The sequence below is a fragment of the Chelonia mydas genome, chromosome 5, assembly GCF_015237465.2.
Source record: "Chelonia mydas isolate rCheMyd1 chromosome 5, rCheMyd1.pri.v2, whole genome shotgun sequence".
NCBI classification, from domain to species: Eukaryota; Metazoa; Chordata; order Testudines; family Cheloniidae; genus Chelonia; species Chelonia mydas.
This window is the reverse complement of record NC_051245.2, coordinates 118,587,446-118,608,245: the sequence shown is the minus strand read 5'-3', so window position 1 is coordinate 118,608,245 and position 20,800 is coordinate 118,587,446. Positions and strand designations below refer to the sequence as shown.

The 20,800-nt window shown below is 42.1% G+C and overlaps 1 protein-coding gene across 11 annotated transcripts in view; it reads right to left on the bottom strand.

Annotated features, from left to right (window-relative positions):
- KIAA1958 (KIAA1958 ortholog) overlaps positions 1 to 20,800 on the bottom strand; it is a 118,144-nt gene that overhangs the window by 26,523 nt on the left and 70,821 nt on the right. For 5 of the 11 annotated variants that reach the window (XM_043546707.1, XM_043546705.1, XM_043546709.1 and 2 more), the window contains one exon: positions 516 to 11,241. The exons of 5 other annotated variants lie outside the window; for them this stretch is intronic. In XM_043546707.1, the coding sequence (XP_043402642.1) occupies positions 10,196 to 11,241 (1,046 nt within the window). In that variant the 3' untranslated portion in view covers positions 516 to 10,195. Of the gene's footprint in view, positions 1 to 515; positions 11,242 to 20,800 lie in introns of those variants that run through there. One more of the 11 variants, XM_007062312.4, reaches the window with a different exon arrangement.

Below are 20,800 nucleotides of genomic sequence, written 5' to 3'. Positions count from 1 at the left end.
TCTCCTTTACAAAGCTTTCTGTTGTAACACAAAGCTAGATGGCTGCCATGAGAGCAGGACGCACAATAAAATCTGAAATCATTGCAAAATTGTTACTGGGTTGCAGGTTCTGTTTTGGGTTGCGCGATGCAAAGTTAGCCCCAATTTCAAACCAACTTGGGCTGATTTATGGTTTCCTGTTGAAACTGAGTGAAAGTTTTGTGTAGTTTTGATGTGAAATCGGGGGGAAAATCAGTTGTTTTGATTTCTTTTCACTTTGGGTTTTCTCAAGACTGATATTGAAAGCATAACTCAAGAGGAAAAAAAGGATGTCAATGCTTGTGGGTCGAAGTGCAATGCTGGTTAAGTGTATGTGATTATGTTGTCCTCTACGGTCTGGTCTACACTGCGGGGGGGATCGATCTAAGTTACACAACTTCAGCTACATGAATAATAAATACATGTCTTCACTGCGGTAAGTCAACTGCTGACGCTCCCCCGTCGACTCCGCCTGCGCCTCTTGCTCCAGTGGAGTACCGGAGTCGATGGGAGAGCACTTGGCGGTTGATTTATTGCGTCTTCGCTAGACGCGATAAATCGACCCCTGCTGGATCGATTGCTCCAGAGGTAAGTGTAGACATGCCCTACATGTTGGCCCACAGAAGGTAAGAGTGCTTCTACCACAAGCATACCATTTAGAATCAAAGCTCCTGAGCTCTATTCCTGCTAACATACATGAAAGGAGGTTGTGGAATCTCAATCACTGGAAGTTTTTAAGAACCGGTTAGTCAAACATCTGTCAGGAATGGGCTATTTATTACATAGTCCTGCCTTGAATGCAGGGGACTGGACTAGATGACCTCTCAAGGTCCCTCCCAGTCCTAGACTTCTATGATTCTATGAAGTTGCAGCTGTCACAGTGCAAGTTCCTCATGCTGCCCTCTAAAATTCCTCATCTCATTTAGCCTTTACTGAAACTACCACCAAGTATTCCGGCTGCTGTAAACAACAGTGACGTTTTTAGTGATACAGACACATTAATCAATCATCTCCATTAGGCATTACATCGAGACCACCAAGTCGTCTCATATATGGTAACTAGCCAAATAACTATGAGACAGAATGAACTGTAGTCACTGTCAACATGGACCTGATTTAAACCAATGACCTACAAGGGAAAGGCTCCCTTTCTGATGACCTGCACCCTTCAAATCTTCTAGTCTCCTGTGAAAAATTTCTATTAGTTAAAATAGCACTAAATATCACTTTTTTGAGCACTTACATCACAGAGGGTATAAACTCATCTCTAGAATTCATTAGGGTTTTAGATGTGGGGTTTTTTTTGCATTCTTTCTGATGTAGCTGCATAAGCAGAGCACAAAACTTTTTAAAAAAATCTAGGCCCTATAAAAGCCATGGTTATTGCCTGAGGTGTTTTAAATTTCTTGATGAAGGAGAGGTGGATTTCAATAAAAATACCCAAATCCAATAAATACTCTGGGTTGGATTCTCTGCTGGGTTAAGCTGGCCTAACTCCATGAAAGTCAACGGAGCTACACACCAATTTACGCAAGCTGAGACGACTGCCCTGAGGATGTGCAGGACATTTTCCACAAGATTATAGCTATTGTAAAGCAGGTCAAATTCCAGGCGTAGGAAGTGTCAGACTGTCTTTTTATAACAAGTAGACTATTAAAAAATAGCAAGGATAATATCTCTGAAACTGAATTAAAAGGTCTATTTTCTTTCAGCATCAAATAATCAGGTTTTTTATGCCAAATAAAAACTTGTGTTTTGTTAATTTTTCACCTCAGTTGGCAACTCAGTTACTTACATGAGATTTACAGACAGTAGAAAATAACAATGGGAAAAAAACACATAACCCATTAATGCAATGGATATAAAGTGGGATTTTCAAAGGGGCGTACCAGCTTTAGGCACCCAAATCCCATTGAATTTCATTGAGACTGAGCACCTAACTCCCTTAGGCTACTGAAAGTCCCAACCATAATGGATGTAGTGTCCATTCATTACTGAAGATCCAAATTAAACTGCAAAACAGATGACTGTTAAAAATACTTCACTTTGCTCTGTAATGAACTAACCTCCTAATCCCTTTTCAACTGTAGGTCCATTATCGATACAAAGAGAACTCATTTAGCAGCAAATAAATCATTTGCACAATCAAACTAATAGAATTTTGTATCTATTACCCCCTAATATTAATAGATTCAGTGAGAAAACAGAAGATGGGAAAGAAATTTCTCACACCAATAGGGAAACTGTATTGTATGAAAAATGTTACTTCCATGTTACAAGCCAATTTTGTACTAAACGGACGTTTCTTCATCAGGAGGAACTAGGACTCCACATGTCACTGTCGGTTTGACCATTTCCCTAACATGAATGCTTATTATCAAGAATAACAAACTCGCTGTTTCCTTCCTGAGACTGCAAGCCACAAACGCATAACTAGCTACCTGTATTTACTCTGGCAATTTTCTTTCAATCTCCCAGGGTTGGACCCCAACTGGTGCAGCTGGGCTGGTGCCAGGAATGGTGGGGGCACTATTGTAGTGCCTTAGCAATGCTTCACGTAACCCCGTTCTGATCCCATCGAGATGACAGGGTGATGAAAGTACTGGCATGGCGGCTCGTCTATGCTAGCACTCTTATCGTTTCTATCATGGGCAGAGATGTGCTGGGGATACTGCACAGCTGAGAGGCGTTAAGAAAAATAGGGTAGAGAAAGCTGCAGTTCGCATCAGAATGGCCGGCTGTGTTCTGACACTCTTGTCCTGTACAATCAAAAGAAAAGCTACTACTTATACACAGACACATATGATACACTAGAACTAAGGCTCTGTTGCTGAGTTGATAATGGCTGCCATATTGACCTCTGCAGTCACTTTACTATCACAGACTGATTTTCCACTGGGGTAACTCTATCAGCTACGGTGGAGATACACCACCATAAAACTGCTGGAACAGTTTGGAAAAGCCGGCACGCAGTGTCTATGGTAACACACTGTTTCATAAAACACTTGGGATTCCTAGAACAAGAAGGAGCTATGTAGTAGCCTCATGTGTCTACTTTGCTTCCTGCCTGCATGGTAGCAGAATCCCAGTGGTTTAATTGTTTTGGGGGGCTTCCCTGGCTCCTACTCTGATGGGTGTATTTCAACCAAAGGTTTTTAATCAAAAGGGTTCAGAATCAGAACTTTAAAAAATAGTTCTAAGTTACAGTTTGAGTTTACTCTCCATGAATAAATCTATGTTTTGGGATCTTTTCTCTATGTACTATTCCCCCTTAATGGGAGGAGAATAGATTCCAGTACATACATGAAAGCGCAAAAAGAAAATTCATTGTCCCTGGGTGAGTTAGAACAGAATGGCCTGAGTCAGAACAGAATGGCCTTTTTATGTGACAACAGAAGTAGCATCTCGTGTAGCAAAACGCGTATCTGTTTCCAGTCATGTTTAACGATGTACTGTACATCTTAAACCTGGTCCAGATGAGCACAAAGGTAACAAATGGTTTAATTTAACTTAGGACAGATTATACCATATATCTGTGTTAAATTAGCATGATTTCACAGCTCCCTTAACCCCCTGAGGAACGCAAGGAGTTATGGGACAAGATACTATTTCCTGATATCTGGCACTATTTATAGGATGAAATGAACCCCCTGTGCCAAGTGACACTAGGTCCCATTTGAATCCTATTTTGAGGACTTTTGTTAGACTTGAATGGTGCATAGACCTTGTGCAAAGGTGAATTTCACCTATGCTCACCTGCATGGCAGGGTGGGAAAGATCTCCTGCAATGACATGTGTTAAATGATTTCAGGTATGAGATAAGTCAATGAGATGCATCTCTAGGCTTGTGTGGTCATTCAAATAGACACACTGGTGTTCCTTTCAGTGATCGCATACTACGAAATCTAAGCCTGCAATTACCAGAATGCTAGGGCCCGTGCTCCAGGGACCACAGGTGTGTCTGTTAGGAGTAGAAATAGGCACACTCAGGGGGAAAGACTCTGTCCCCCGCTCCAGTGTGCAGGTGCCATGAATGTGCCACCATAGACAGAGGAAGGATTTTCCTGGTACAGGGAAAGTGAGCTGCCTTCTCACAACCACTGGTGTAGGGGACATATCAGGATCAGGAAAGGAGGGGGTGGATCAAGGATGGCAGGGGTCAGGACCCCATCACAAACTTCTACAAATTGTCCTTGGGGAGGGGAAGAGAGAAAGGAAGAACCATACATAACAGATGCTAGTCATGTAATTTAATGCACGTTTGGAACATACTCAGATACTATGGCAATGAGGGACATATAGGAATCTGAATAGAATAGGGATAGTACATGGTGCTATGGGGATTTTAATTTACATTAGGGCCATTCTGGCCCCTTGTCCAGCCCAGAATCCAGGCAGTGTGAAAGCACAAAGCCACCTCCTACTAGGCAATGCTGTTTTGTGCTGCACATCAGCTATACCAGCAGCGTAATAAAATGTGATTTTCCTTCTAATCAAATACTTGAGCAAAGTGTGTGTATTAATGTAACCTGTAAAACACCTCATATGCCAAAACAAAGCTGTAAGTACACGATAGATTAAATATCAATGCTCTGTAGCTTCTGAGAAATGCATATTAATATGAAATAGTTCCACAATGTTGGTGTCCTTCAAGAAACAGACCTGTGTGACAAGTACAGCTGTCCTGCACTGTTATTTTGTCCAAGGTTACATTGCTTGTACACTATTATTGTAGAATTATTACATAAAATAACTGAAGAGGGGTTTTTATGCACATTGCAATGTAATTACAGTTAACCTGTAGGCTTTTTATGCTAACTGCCTGTATGTAAAAGCATAGCTACGTGGAAGTTTGTGTAACCCAGGTAAGATTCATATACTTGAACTAGTTGTGCAAGCCTTTTCAGACACAAATAATAGACTGTAAGGTTCACAAAACTCCAGAGTTCACCCATCTCAAGCATGGAGTATCACATAGTGAAACAGGTGTTTTGTGCAAACATGAAATAACCCCAGAGATAGACACCAGTGATTATTAAAACAAGGCATAAGCATTCAGTTCTAGTATCCATAGGCACACATATCTGAATGTCCAGTCATTCAAATAGACTCATATGCATGTATTTGAAGGACCACTTTCAGATGAACTCACCTGTGTCTATTTTAATGGGTGATCATAACACACGTCCAGGTTTGTTTCTTGGCTTTTTAAACAGACGGTTTGACTTACATTTACTACACTTGTTAGTGTCATGCTTTTTACTGCGAGTTGTTTTGCAAGAACTGACAATGTGGTCAAGCAGTAACCTCAGCAAAGCCTACTTTGCACAACAAAAACAGTGGCTCTGAAATCTCTCTCCTGCTCAGGGTTTGTGTAGCTGTATTAAACTTTAAAATAAATTAGAGGACCAAATTTTGTACTCAGTTATGCCCAAGTTACCCCACTCAAGCCAGTGGGTTTGCTTAGGCGTAAATGAGGGCCGTCATATTGATGCGAACCATACTAAACACTTTTAAACGGTGCTACTTTTCTTAACTTCGTTTAAAATGCACAGAGCCCATGCCAGTGTTTACATTAGGACAGGAGTCAGTCAATAGCACAGACAAAGACTCTCAAGGCATTTTTACAAGTTTCCCAACTCCTCCATCATTTCACATGGCTCAGGTCATTGGCTATGAGTAATACCTTATTTCACGACTAGTCCCTTTGATTTCAGTGGGAGTGATCATGGAGTAAGGGTGACAGAATCTAGCCCCTGGTTTCTGTAGAAATAAAGGGTTAAAAGGCTTGTGGCAATTTACGGAACTATGTCCTGGCTGCACTGTTGTGGCTTTACTAACAGGAAAGCTTCACACTGCGGAGACAATAACATTCCCACTTCCAGCTAATTCAACAAGCAAATATCGCACAGGAAGAGTCATTACACTCATTTTTCCCAAAGTTAAAAAAGAGAGAAGTACTTGAACTCACTTCTCAAAGCTCTATTTTGACAGGTTAAATTAAAACGTACAGCAGGCATATTAATAAAGACGTATATAGCACCTCCTTTATGGTCCAGATTCTGATACCATTACTAAGACTGAATAGCACCTTCGTCCAAGTGCCCTTTGACGCCAATGGGTCTACTGTTGGAGTATGGTGCTACTCAGTAGGGTTGCCACCTGGCCAGGCCAGTTTTTCTGCTGCCTTGCTTGTTCCTGGTCAGCGGATGTGGCATGTCAGGTTTTATTTGCTGCTGGCCATGTGAGTTGCAGCTGGGGGACAACACGCTGAAGTCCAGCCGATGCCCTGGTCTTGCTCTGAGTGTGTGTAACATGCCACGGCTCCTAGGGCAGGATGGGTGTGGGGGCAGGCTGCTGGGGGGAGGAGGGTCAGGCTGGCAGTGGGGGCATAGCCAGTGGCAACCATACTATACAGATATCAGATTCTGGCCCTATGTGTTCAAAGCTACCTCAACAAAGAGTCTAACTAGAGAGCTCTGTATTGCGCTGACCATTCCTAGCAAAGCTTTCCAGCATTCTGCCACTGGTATGGCAAGTTCAGTCTATTGTAACCCTGAGTTACTCGTTAGGGCTGTCATAAAGTACAAAAGAAAAGGCTAAATACACAAACATGTATTTAAAAATAAAATAAATGCAATAAACATGCCCCTCCCTCCCAATCTCCAAAATACACAATGATTCCTAAGCATGGGAACTAGCAGAGCTGCTATCTTTCATGGTTATATCTAGATTAATGCCCTGCCTATGACGTGAACCCGAACTCAAACTTGTAAATGCCAAACAGACAAACACTGTGGAAATGGGAGTTGGCAGGAAGGGTATGGGAAATATGGATTGAGAAGCAAAAAGCAATGGAACTGCTTTTGCTCCCCAAGTGCATTCAGCAATCTTAGTGCCTTTTCTTCCTTAATGATCTACTCTGATTAGACTTGCCTCCAGCCAGACAGAGTAAAAGGCTCTGGTAAGTCTAAGGGGATGACTACACTGCAGCTGGGAGGTGTAATTCCCAGCATGGGTAGACAGACAGGTGCTAGCTCTGCAGAAGCTAGCATGCTAAAAATAGCAATATGAGCAGCAGCTCCGGCAACCTACCCGAGTACAATTTCACCTGACCCTTTGGGTAAGTACTTGGCTGGCTAGAGCAAGCCGCCACCCATTCTACTGCAGCTGCTGCGTGGACACATACCCTAAAACACAACCCTCGCATGCACAAAGCAGCGTTTCAAGTGTTTGGTGGAGAAATGTATTTCTTTTTATGCTGTATGGGGCCAATCAGGGAGACAAAGCTTGATCAGAAAATATGAAAAGGCAGAAATCACACCGCAAACCATTTCATCTCAGCTAACAATTCCGGGTCCTACTTACACGGGTTCCATAATACTGACCAGACCCGCGAGAGGGATGCATTACTATCTCTCATGGTGGTGTTGCCACTCGGTTCAACGGGTGCCCTGTGTCTCCTGCTCAGCCGCGGGAGGAGCCAGATGCCCTAAAGACACTGCAGTTCTGTTCTGTGGGAGCAGAGAGGCCAAACAAGGGGATTCTACAGCACCTTGAACATCACAGAGATAGTCGCCACCACATGTCTCTCCAAGGAAGCATGTTAGGACAGGGCGTGTGTGAGAGTCACAGGAATGGCATTTGGATATCCAAATGGTGTGTGGCATTGGCACATTTATTTGCAGGCACCATCTAAAAGCCCTAGGAGGCCCATCGCCAGCACCTACTGTCCATTATTTTCCCTCCTCTTTCACTCAGGTTATGTCTGTACTGCAATTGGAGGTCTGACTCCAGCACAGGTGGGATACCCAAGCTAGTTCAGCCCAGGCCGCACGAACACATCAGTGAGCCTGGGCACATACTCACATTGCTAGCCCAGGCCGCCCCACTGGCACTGCTGTTTTTACATGTGCGAGAGAGGTTGAAGCTAGCATGGGTACGCCAATCTGTTCTCCAATCACAGCTCCAACTCCCGTGTAGACACACCCTAAAGGGCCAAGTATCCTGATCCACTGAACTCAGTGGCACACCTGACGCTAATGCCCATGGGCGTAAGTTTTGGCCTCAAATGCAATGTTCAAAATCAAGACCAATGCCTCTTGTAGAGCCAGTAAGAACTTGCAGTATGAGCTATCAGCTATCTTGACCTGACTCCAGCCAAACCAATGTCTACCCCAAAGTCCTCAACAGTGGGGAAGAAAGGGTACTGTATCTGTTAGTAACTCAGGGGCCGGAAAGATGGGTAGAGTAGTAGCTCTTGGTGATTTTACCCTCTTGTCCAAAACTCTGGTTTAGCAAGCACACAAGAAATCAAAGCCCTGTAGTGCCAAAGGTGCACTGATATGTAGGTATCACTGGGAGTTCAAAAGCAGATTGTGCCACACACAAGTTGCTTTAGAGTTGATATGTGTTACAAGGTCAGGTGGGAGAGAGATTCGTTGGGGTGAAATTCATGCTTGTGCAGAGGGTCAACACAAGGTCGACGTGCTACTAACATTCCACTGAAGACCTCAGAATAAGGCTGAAGTGATGCATAGAACCTTGTGCTAATCCTCTGCATAGGAGAAAATTTTACCCTCGCACCCGTTAAAATATATTCATTGGGTTGGTCAGTTTCTATTTCTTTTTGCTACCCTTATTCTCACCCTCCCTTTATTCTCCACTGGTTTAAATGTCACTCACTACAGAGTTGCAGATCTAAAGAATGTAAACGAAGAAACAGGCAGCTTGCTCACCTATGACCTGATCGAGCACCCGTTGAAGTCAATGGATGGACTCCCACTAACTTCAATGGCCATCAGATCAGCTTGTTAGTGGTTTTGTTTAAAGTCTCATCTTTGCAGTGCTAGGGTACCTTAGCAAAGCATTTTCATATGTAATGCAGCATAAACTCAGTTCAATTACCATCAAAATGATCATACTTAATTTTAAAGGTTAGGGATTATAATGTAAAGGTTCCAACTGAAATGTTTAATTTGTTAGTGTCCTCCCTGTGCTTAATGAACAATTATACTGCAAAGTAAATCAGCTGGAAAGATAACAGTCATTATTTAGTCTTTAAGAGCCAAATTCTGCTTTCATATTCACACTTATTGTCTTCGGTGGGAACTGTGTGTTAATAGCTGAATTTAGCTCACTGTGTTTTCTAGTATTTTAAGAATTTAATTTACCCCCTCACATATTAAATATAAAAATCATTTAAATTGTCTATTATGCCTCCTATGGATGTTGAATGACAATTTAAGACACATTTGATTTATCTGTATTCTATTTTTATGGCCTGGGAAGAGATTTCTGATTTTTCAGCACTGTTGCATTCCCTGGAAAATTGAAAGAGTGGCTGAAATTCTAATTTAGTAGAAGCTCACGTTGCATTTCCATGGATAACATAAAACAAAATACTAATGACCAATGCTTAGTTTGAAACAGTAAAGATTATTTGTATAACAGTCTTTTTGCCATTACACCTTTGCATATTGTTCAAAACAATATTTCATAGTCTAAAGACCAGCGACATTTTTGATCACAGAAAATCAACAACAAAAAATAGTTAAAAAATAGTCTTCAGTGGACTTTGTTTAGGAATATTATATATTTTTCCAGCTGGCATAAATGAGCCTCAGGAACCACAATAATAAGAAAACAAAATCTGCTCTAAATGATTTCACAAGCTTACACGGATACACCTCTTATTTCCTGGTCTGGCTGAACTAGAACAAGCTTTCAGGTAAGAAGCAGCAGCCAGTTTGTCTAAGTTTGTCTCCCTCTACCTTGGAGATCAAAATAAGAAGCTTTACAAAGATGATTTAAAACAGATTTAAGATGTAAGCCTCCATGGGGATTTACACTCATTGTTTGCATGCATGTTAAAAACTATTTCCAGTCTCTCTTGTGTTGCCTGAGAACCATTTTGCCCTTGTAAAATCTGCAATTATATTATAACCCATAAGTAGCTTTCATTTTTGTATTAAACACTATAAATACTATGTTAGTAATACTAAACTATTTCTATCGACTTATTTGTAAAAAGAAAAATATATTATATATTTATATTTTTTATAAAGTGAATTAACACTGGGAAGGTGTGGGGAAGTAGTGTACAATCACAGTTGATGTGTATTATTGGGCATAAATTCAACGCTTAACAAAAAACTGTTCAATTGAAATCCACCTTTCAAGCTGTGTCGGAGGAAGAGTCATAAGAAGCCGACACTATGAAGTTGCCAGAACTGGAGTGGCTTGCCATAGACTGGGCAGCTTGTTGACTTAAATTGTTACAGATTAGCACCAGCTGGTTACTCTGTGCTTCGGACAGGGTGCTGCAGCTCTGGTAGACGCTGAAGTTGGTCTTTCTGCCAGGGATGTTGCCCTTCTCGCACATCGTCTTTACCATCTTTGCAAGCTTGTTCTTCCCCAGGGCTTGACAGTTGTACCAATGAAGTGCAGCCAAATTGACAACCGGCTTGATGGACAGGTAGAAAGGAGCATCTTCGTATCGCATTGCAGGGGGCCGTCTTTGAGCATACTCCTTGTAGTCTTGCACTGGGCAGGTCTGTGGAGCATGCTGGGTGGCATAGACTCTGGAATCAGTCCCTCCTCTCTTGGTTTTGGCATTCATATCACCAGTCTCTTGCCCCATCCACTCCAAATATTCCAAGCCTGTTTCTGTCACCCGGAGCCTGATATCCCCCCATTTGAGGGTGGACCCATGAAAACCTGTGCAGTGTCCAAACGCCTTAGTATTATTTAGCCAGACAAGGTTCAGCAGCCCCTCGGGATTATATCGACTCAACAAGCCTCTTTTGCGTAGGATAAGCTCATCAGCAAAGGTCAGCTTCATGGATTTGTGTGGCTTGTTTCCTTTGCCTTTACACCTCAGCTCTATCTGCTTTTGCTTCAAAGCTTCTTGAGATCTCTTGAACTCTTTATCCCTTGTAATACTGTATCCATACCTGTGTTCTTTGAGATAGCGCTCCAGCCCGCACTGATAGTTGGCCAAGCTGTTTGGCTCATATTCTGAGCCATCCTTCTGTCTGGCATCCACAAAGAAGGAGGCTAGGTAGGCGTCGAGCTCTTTGCAAGGGATGACATAGATTTCCCGGGTTTCTGAGGGATATTTGGAGATGAGAAACTCTCTGAAGTTACGGAGAGCCGTCTGAGTGCTGCGAATGGTTTTCTCATTCTGCTCTCTGCTGAGTTCCGCTGATCTCTCATCCTGGTCTGACAGAGGGAAAAGAATAGACAAGGGAACAATGAGTTTGTGCGACATGTTTGCCCCCAAAATAATTTCCTTAAGAAAGGAAAAAAAAATCAATTTCACAAAGATCATTGGAAAACATTATTACATACCTGTCTCATGTTTGAAAAGCCAACTTCAGTTTCACAAATGATGTTACTAGAGTATGGCAAAAAAACAATCAAAATGAGCTCCTCCTGTCACTGGCGCACACTTGGGCGCATGGAGATTTGTGGACAAGTCTGGGACTAGAGGCAAGTCTGCATTTTCGAACAAATGTGAGATAGAAAACTTGTAGATTGATTCCACTGCTGTGCGCAGGGGCCCAATTCGAGTAGCTAAACCCATTCTGAATTGCTTCATTTGTGAAACCAGAGGTTGTACTGGTTCCAATTAAAAAACAAAACAAAAACTAAAGCATCATATTTATTCCATTAAAAAGTATCTTTAATGAGATGTGTTTTCAAGTACTAAATAAATATAGACAGAAATGTACAGAACGTTATAACACAGCACACCCAAACACAAAGGGTTTGCAAATAACCATACTACAGTGCAATCCATAGTTTACAAGCAGGGCCGGCCCTAGACCAAATGGCACCCCAGGCGAGGCCCATCTTTGGCACCCCTCCTCCCATTTGTTAAACTTCTGAATACCTTATTTTTTATTGCATTTGTATCCCATTTCACAACTTTGATGCATAATTTGCATGCATGATTTTTCCCAGTCATATAAGACGATAAATTTGCACACTAGGATCTGTAAATCTGTATTTATTCATGCACAGGACCCTGAGCTCAGCACCCCAGGCAGTCGCCTGGATCACCTGCCCCTAAATCCGCCCCTGTTTACAAGTGTACAGATATGAAAGATGGAGAATATTTCATCTTTAGGGGACAGAGAAGAAAAACATCAGTAGCTACCAAGACAGCACTCCACAAATTCACTTAGACTTAAGATCACCTACACAATCAGGTTTCTTCTTGAGAGTGGAACCATTTCTCCTTGAGGAACTGACCTTTCTTTCATGCTGGAAACCTTGGCAGAAAATCAAAATCTGAAAACAATTTTATGCTGGTCTACAAGGATATTTTTATAGGTCTTTGTGATCAGTGACATATCAAACCACAATTGTTAATCAGAGTTCAAGCCATCGCTAAAGGTAACTTTTGTTGAGATACTAATTTTCTTGCTGATCATGGCATGAAAAGCACAAAAAGGAAAATGGTCCTTACATTTAAATTACATGTGATATTGAAAGACTATTTTCTTTACATGTGCAAATTACCCATCTATACAAGGATGTAATTTAGAAGCACAAAGATGGAATGGTCTCTTCAGGTATATGACAATGCTTAATGGTATTAGAAAATGATAAACAACAAACACAAAGAAGGAAAATTTCAGTGACAAGCACAAAGAATTAGCTATGCTCTGTTGTAGTTAAAGGAACTCGGTTCTGACATTTTCCCAATTAACAAGCAGAAATGATTTACGCCTTTTTTATACGTAATTAAAAAACAACATTAGATACAATTTCATTTTGTTTTGCCCTTTGCAGGTCGCCTTTAAGAGTGTCCTTATTTATAACCGCAGATAGGTACTGGCATTTGCATTTCAGTGAGAACACAGTAACACCTAGCAAACAGCTGGATTTATCCAATTTACATAGCACTTACAAATGTGGTACAAGACAATGTGCACTACCCACTCTTCCTGTTTAAACACTTTGGCCTGTTTAAATCAGGCCAAAATAACATCAGGCCAGTTAACTCACCAGTGTTTAGTGGGTGATGCTCACAAATTCAATCTTTCTTCTGCTAGCCCTCAAACACTGGCATCATCCACATTTTAAAGTGTTTTGGAGGATAAGCCAGATTTTTCGGTTGGTCTGAAGTTACATATTGTCTGGACCTCAATTCTGGGCACTAGGAGGAGCCGGAACTGGCCACTTTCCCAGATTAGATTAGAAGAGTCCGTTCTCTCATGAAAAGCACTCCCAGCACTTCCAGCCCCCCATCTTGTTACCCCTGTGAATGGTTCTCACTCTCAGCCCTGCCTGCAGAAGGGAAAGAAGCCCTGTATGGAGCCCAGGTGCTGCAGAGCTTACTCCTCCCCTGACGGCACTGTGATACACCATAACCATGATATTCAGGGCTGCTCTCCAATCACCCCAGATCCCCTGCTCATTGTAGTGAATTGCAGGAGGAAGAGGAAATCTGTGAAATTTAAAGAGGAGACAGGACCAAAGGCAGAACAATGTACTGGATGCCCACCCTCTTTGATCGCTATTTATCACTTTCATTTTCTTCCTGAAATGTTGACAGGTATGTAATTTGGATGTCAGATGTTTAAGTCTGACAAGTTGTCATATTTACATTTTTCCTTTGATCATTGTGACAAAGATGAAATGTTTCTAATATACACATAATTCAAAAGAACTAGTGAGTCTCCAAGGACTCAACATGGATGCATCTTGAGATAGCTATTCAACTCCAGTATTTCATCTATTGTTCAGATAAACATAGGAGTTATATTGTCCTATATTCACTTATCAAGACAAAGAAAAAAGCATAATACAGTCACCATACTGTATATCATATGATGCATGTTTCCAAGAGTGTAATTAGGATCAAAACAGAAGTTCTGTAAAAATGCTGTTCCATATTTATTTTCCGTTAATTACTTCCATATTGAAAATTGCTTAGTTTTTAAGTAACTATGGTTTTTTTCCCTAATAGCCAGCAAAACATGATGACTTTAGTATCTGAAAATCCAACTGCATTCTATCTGCTTTCAATCTCATCATCACCAACAATAAGGATCTGGAATCAGAAATCAGCTGGCACTTCTGCTGATGATGAATAAAAATGAACTGTTTTTCAACAGCTGCATTATTTCTGCACTATTAGCATTAGTAAAACTTTTTTTTGGAGGGTGGGGCAGAGGGAGGTCAGGGAACTAAACAGACATGATTTGGAAGAGACACAAGGCTAAAATCCTGCTCTTGCTGTCACTGTAAAGGGTTATGTTATCCTATCCTTCCATTTCTGTGTATGTACAGTATAGCCTTATTAGGGTATTAAAGCCTTGATTCAACAAAGTACACGAGGATCCCACTGACTCGTGTGCTTCAGTGCTTTGCTGAATCAGGGCCTAAGAGCAGAATGATACAATTAACTTAGGCTTGAATAGAGACTGGGAGCAGATGGGTCATTACACAAAGTAAAACTATTTCCCCATGTTTATCCCCCGCTACCCCCTACTGTTCCTCAGACGTTCTTGTCAACTGCTGGAAATGGCCCACCTTGATTATCACTACAAAAGGCCGTGTCCCCCACCCACCCCCGTCCCCCGGTAATAGCTCACCTTAAGTGATCACTCTGGTTACAGTGTGTACGGTAACGCCCATTGTTTCATGTTCTCTGTATAAATAAATCTCCCCACTGTATTGTCCACTGAATGCATCCGATGAAGTAAGCTGGAGCTCACGAAAGCTTATGCACAAATAAATTTGTTAGTGTCTAAGGTGCTATAAGTCCTCCTTTTCTTTCTTCCTGTGTAACTGAAATAGGTCATCGCTACTGTATAGAGCCTCAGCATAGGGCAAAACCACCTTTTGCCTATGTCTGAAGATCATCTCCCTTGAGTACCTCCTGAGAGGCACTGAGTGTTCTCATTAACTCCGGGGGGAGCAGAGAGAGATCAGACCCACATAGGAGGTGCTCGGTATCTTGTAGGTTCAGTCCCTGATCAACTTGAGTGCTGCTGCTTAATTCTGTCCTGGAATGAGAGCCTCATTCCTGCTCTGGCCCCTATACACTAGGCCAGCGCAGCGTAAAAGGGCCCTAAAAGCCCTGGCTCCAGCCGGGAGAAGATTCCCCCAGGACAGGCACTGGAGAACACAGACATAAGGCTACTCTCCGAGGACCCCCATCAAAAGCTGCAGAGTAGGGGGTGTGCCAGGGTGCATCTGGGACCAGAAGGCTGTGTCAAGGAAAGATGGGGCTGCAGAGATTTCAGACAGGGCTGCCTAAATTATCCTGGGGGCCTCTCCAGCCCCCAGAGCAACCCAAGATTGGGAAGGTGCATTCCTCCAGAGTAGACAACTAGTATTAGCAGCCCCATTTTATGGATAGTGACTTGCCCAAAGTCATACAGGAGGGCCAGGAACAGAGCCCATATCAGATCTCCTGGTCCCAGTCTTGCTTCTCAACCACAAGGCCATGCATTCAGTGGAACCCACCCATGGGACGTTGATCCCCATGCAGGATAAGTGGAATTGTAAGGGTCAAGGACTGTATACATCCCCTTTGAAGCACATGCCAGCTGTCAAAAGAACACTGCTCAATCAGGTTTCTGCAGTGAACATGTGAATAAAAAGTAACAGCTCTGTTTTGAAGACTAACCACAATATTGATGTTGAGATAAAAGAACCCCAGTATACCACAATGGAGACTAACATGGGTCAATGCCTGGGAGAAATCCTTTTATTCTGGTAGGGTACAGTGTTGAAATAAAGAGCTGGTGCTGTTTAAAGCATGGGAACAAACATTTACTTCAGTACATCAACCACCATTTATAAGTCATCAGTATTTTGACTGGTTTCAGAGTAACAGCCGTGTTAGTCTGTATTCGCAAAAAGAAAAGGAGTACTTGTGGCACCTTAGAGACTAACCGATTTATTTGAGCATAAGCTTTCGTGAGCTACAGCTCACTTCATCGTATGCATACTGTGGAAAGTGTAGAAGATCTTTTTATATACACACAAAGCATGAAAAAATACCTCCTCCCACCCCACTCTCCTGCTGGTAATAGCTTATCTAAAGTGATCACTCTCCTTACAATGTGTATGATAATCAAGTTGGGCCATTTCCAGCACAAATCCAGGTTTTCTCACCTCCCCCCCCCCCACACACACAAACCCACTCTCCTGCTGGTAATAGCTTATCTAAAGTGACCACTCTCCTTACAATGTGTATGATAATCAAGGTAGGCCATTTCCAGCACAAATCCAGGGTTTAACAAGAACGTCTAAGGAGGGGGGTGGGTAGGAAAAAACAAGGGGAAATAGGTTACCTTGCATAATGACTTAGCCACTCCCAGTCTCTATTCAAGCCTAAGTTAATTGTTAATTTTGACTGGCAGTCCACTTTTCCACCGCCATACACACTTTTAAAATACTGCTTCTGTATACACAGCACATACAACAGCTTCCTCTTAAATATGCCATAAATCATCACTTGTTAAAGGATGGCTTGTCACAACACAGGAGCATCATACAGTCACTCATCTTTTCTGAACTTGTGAAGATAAATTTCATATCTGCAAGTAAGCTGTTATAAATCCTCTGTGCTTTAAAGATGCCTGGTAGTTCCTATTAACAAATCAGCGCCTTTGGCAACCATATCCAATGTAACCTCTCTACTATCACTATCTTCTGATTAGTTATTTCAGTGGTCTGGCGTGTCACTTTGCGTGGGAGGTAGGGACTTTTAAACATAATGGGGCAGGTGCTCCACTGGTGTAAATCAGCAGAGCTTCATGGGAATCAGCAGACCTACAGCCATTTACACCAGCTGAGAGTCTGGCGTAATGGGCCTGATTCGCCACTGTGTTACTCTGATTTTATGCCGATGTAACTGTGGCGAATCAGGCCGATTACGTTAAAATGTCACTCCTCCATTGGCAGAAGCCAAGGGTAATGCCGTGCAGAATCATGCCAGAGAAATATAATTCTGACACAACCAATGTCTACCCAACAGAGATTTCAAACAGCAACCTGTATTCTACAGGAGTTGGAAGGGGGCAAATAACTCTGTTTCTATTCTCCCTGGCCTCATTAAAATCTTAACTCCCCGCATTTCACCTATAGGAAATGAGGAAGAAGGAAAGGTTTAAAAAAAAAAGGTTAATGTAGCCACAAAGAAGTGTACAGGCCTTATATAATAAGGATCTGACACTTAGGAGTGCTGCTAAGGAACTGGAGTTCATTTCCTGGTCTCAGCCATATGATCTCGGTCAGAGGAACAAAGGTCCACATCCCTGTCCCAGGAGAGCGGTCAATATCCACTGATTCCGAGGCCTAATGTTACTCTTAACTGAGCCTGTCATAGTCACCTTTGTCTTGCTTTTCCCCTTTTCCTGTCCATATCCCGCCCTTGCTGTGTCATGTGAATTTGCATTATGCGCTCTGCGGAGCCGGGTTTTTCTGAAGTCCTAACAAATTATTTTGCTGCTTGTTAGAAAGAAAAAAAAAATTAAAAACATATATAGCATTGATACAATCTTGTGTATTCTCAGGACAGAACCCTGCTCGTAACAACCTGAAATACTGCTGGGTTCCATTCAGAACAGATCTCTGACCAGTTTTTTCCTGAGAACCTAGGCTACTCAAACTGTACTTGACTGGGTTTGCTGGCAGCATTAGTTAATAAAATAGCTTTGAAACATACTGATGTCCATGCTGATCTATGCAGCCCCACTTTACTGTAGTATTGAAGCATCTCATGTTGTTTAATGTATTTGTGCTCACAACACCCCTCAAGGTGGGAAAATACTATTATCCCCCATTTGCAGAAGGGAAACTGAGGCACAAAGAGATTAAGGGACAGATCCTGAAAGGTATTTAGGCACCTAACTACCTTTGTGGATCTGGGCCTAAGTGACTTGCCCATAGTCACACAGAAAGTCTGTGGTGGAGAGGAACTGAACACAGATCTTCTGAGTCCCAGACTAGCACTTTAACAACCAGATCATCCTTCCTCACTAAACTACAGCTGTGTTTAACTCAGATGTAACTAGCATGGTTTGGATTTTTTTCTATTCTGATTGCAGTATGCATAAGGTCTAACACTAACAACTGAATTACAAATTGAGGGTTGTTTTTATTTCAGCATGAAAAGTCATCGGGTAACACTGAGTAAGACAGCTGCATTTAAACTCTTCTGTAGTTATACACAAAGGAGACAAATATTTGTTTTAGTTCGACTCTGATGCTGGTTTCTTTAAGGTTCAAAAGCAAATGGTTTATAACATTACTGACAGTCACCAGATGGAGCTACTACAGGTAGTCTCAAATTCAGTTTAACTTTGAACCTATAGACAGTTAGATCTTGGCAGAAATATGATGCTAGTTGTGATGTGGTTTTCTTATAAGCTGCACATGTCACCAGTCAAAGGGAATGTCTATACTGCAAGGGAAGGCCTGATTGCAGTAGGGTGACCAGATATCCTGATTTTATAGGGACAGCCCTGATCTTTGGGGCTTTGTCTTATATAGATGCCTATTACCACCCACACCCTGTCCCAGATTTTCACACTTGCTATCTGGTCACCCTAGATTGCAGCACAGGCTGAGCACTGGCCTGCTAAACCCAGGGTTCTGAGTTCAATCCTTGAGGGGGCCATTTGGGGCAAAAATTGGGGATTGGTCCTGCTTTGAGCAGGGGGTTGGACTAGATGACCTCCTGAGGTCCCTTCCAACCCTGATATTCTATGATTCTATGATCCCTGTGATCGCTTTAAGCTACAGTTGTGAAGATGTGGTGGGACGGGCTTCAGCACAGACTAGCAACCAAAGTACAAGCCCACCGGATAGCCAGGGTACGTAGTCAAGTTGTTAGCTGTGCTGAAGCCTATGCCACTACGTCTACACTACTACTGTTACCTTGGCTAGCTAGGTTAAAGCTAGCGTGGGTATGCCTGCCCGCATTGCAATTACACATTCATTTGCAGCATACACATACCCAGAGTTTGTGCACTGGCCAATTCTCTCTCTGATTAGAATAGATTCTTAAGTGCAAACCTACTGCCTAAAAAATATTCTAATACAAGTGAACAAAAACGTGCCCTGCTGTCAAAAACATGCCTTGTGGTGCTAAGTGTTCACAACTCCGTGCTGAAAACACAACACACAGCACCTTGCAGGTTTCGTGCCTAGCACTACAATACAGTTATTCTAGAGACTTGCTCACAGTAAATGCTAATGTCACATTTACAGGCAAGGCCATACCCAGAATACAAGCAACCTTTATGATCACGGAATTCAGAAGACAGCTATCTGGCTCTTCATTCTGTCCTAGAAAGAACATTGGAAAGTCAATCTCTCTTCTCAGTGTTGTAAAGATGGGAAACCACCCCTTCCCAGACTAAGAGGTCTCGTTGATAAATCGTGCCTGAGACTATGCAGAACCACTCCAAGAGTAAGACATCCTTTAATAACAGACAGCACAGCACTTGTAGAATGATATTTCTGGCATTTTTATTCCCTCACTATCTGTTAAGAATTGACTTTGCTTGGCAGCTTCTCCTCCGCCCATATACACATACATACAAAAAGTGCAGAAGGGCTTCAGTCGCAAAATATATATTTATCAGTTTTGACATATAACAGCTTCTGAACCGTGCAGTATCAAAGGAATAACACAGTGGCTAACAATCACTTTCAAGGAAAAAAAAACCCCACACCAGACATTTTGCTTGAATTTTTACCATAGTCATTTATATTGCCATGGAATTCTCCCTATCAGTTAACATTCCCTCCTCTAAACACCACAATGCTTAGGCCAAAAACTCTATATTTTTATGTTTTTATCAAGTGCTTTCAATGGCATGTAAAATCTCTAAGATTGCTAATATTTCTTAATTAAAACCCATTTGCACAGGCTCTTAAGGTTTTCTGGTCAACACAAATTACATTTATGATCAATTAACTTCCCCAAAATTACAAGTGAAATATTTCCATGAGTCCAAATTAAGACATATTCAGATTTCCTTGAAGAAAAGTGAATGCCGAGTCCAAGTAAATGAGCACAAGAATATTTGTAACCTGATATCTCAATAAAGTAAGAGTTTCTAAAATAAACATTAGTCGTCTGTTCATTTGTTACAGTATGTACATCTGAACAGATGTTAAGGCAGACTCTAGTTGTAGTTTGGTTTTTCAGCACGTATTCTTTTCTCCCACTTTTACCACAATCAGGGCTGGCCCTAGACCAGATGCCACCCCAGGCGAGGAGCATCTTCGGCGCACCCCTGCCCCACACAGTTTGTTAAATTTTTGAATACCTTATTTTTTAGTGCATTTGTAGCCCATTTCACAACTTTGATGCACAATTTGCATGCATGATTTATCCCTGTCATATAGACGAATAATTTGCACGCTAGGAACTGTAAATCTATATTTATTCATGCACAACACCCCGAACCCGGCACCTTCCAAGCCAGGCACTCCCAGCGGTTACCTGGGTCACTTGCCCCTAAATCCAGACCTGACCAACATACCCTTTAAAGACATGGGATAAAATCCTGGCGCATTGAAATCAATGGCAAACCTGCCATTGACTTGAATGGGGCCAGGATTTCACACATGAATGCTACAAAATCTGAAGCCCGACTCTACAAGGCTCTGAGTTCTCTGAACTCCCTCAGAACCTTACAGGATCAGGCCCATAAACAGTAGATGCAACTGATACATAACTGGTCACATCCTCAGCTGGTTTAAATTGGCAGGGTTCCTTTGGCTTCTGTGGAGCTTTGCA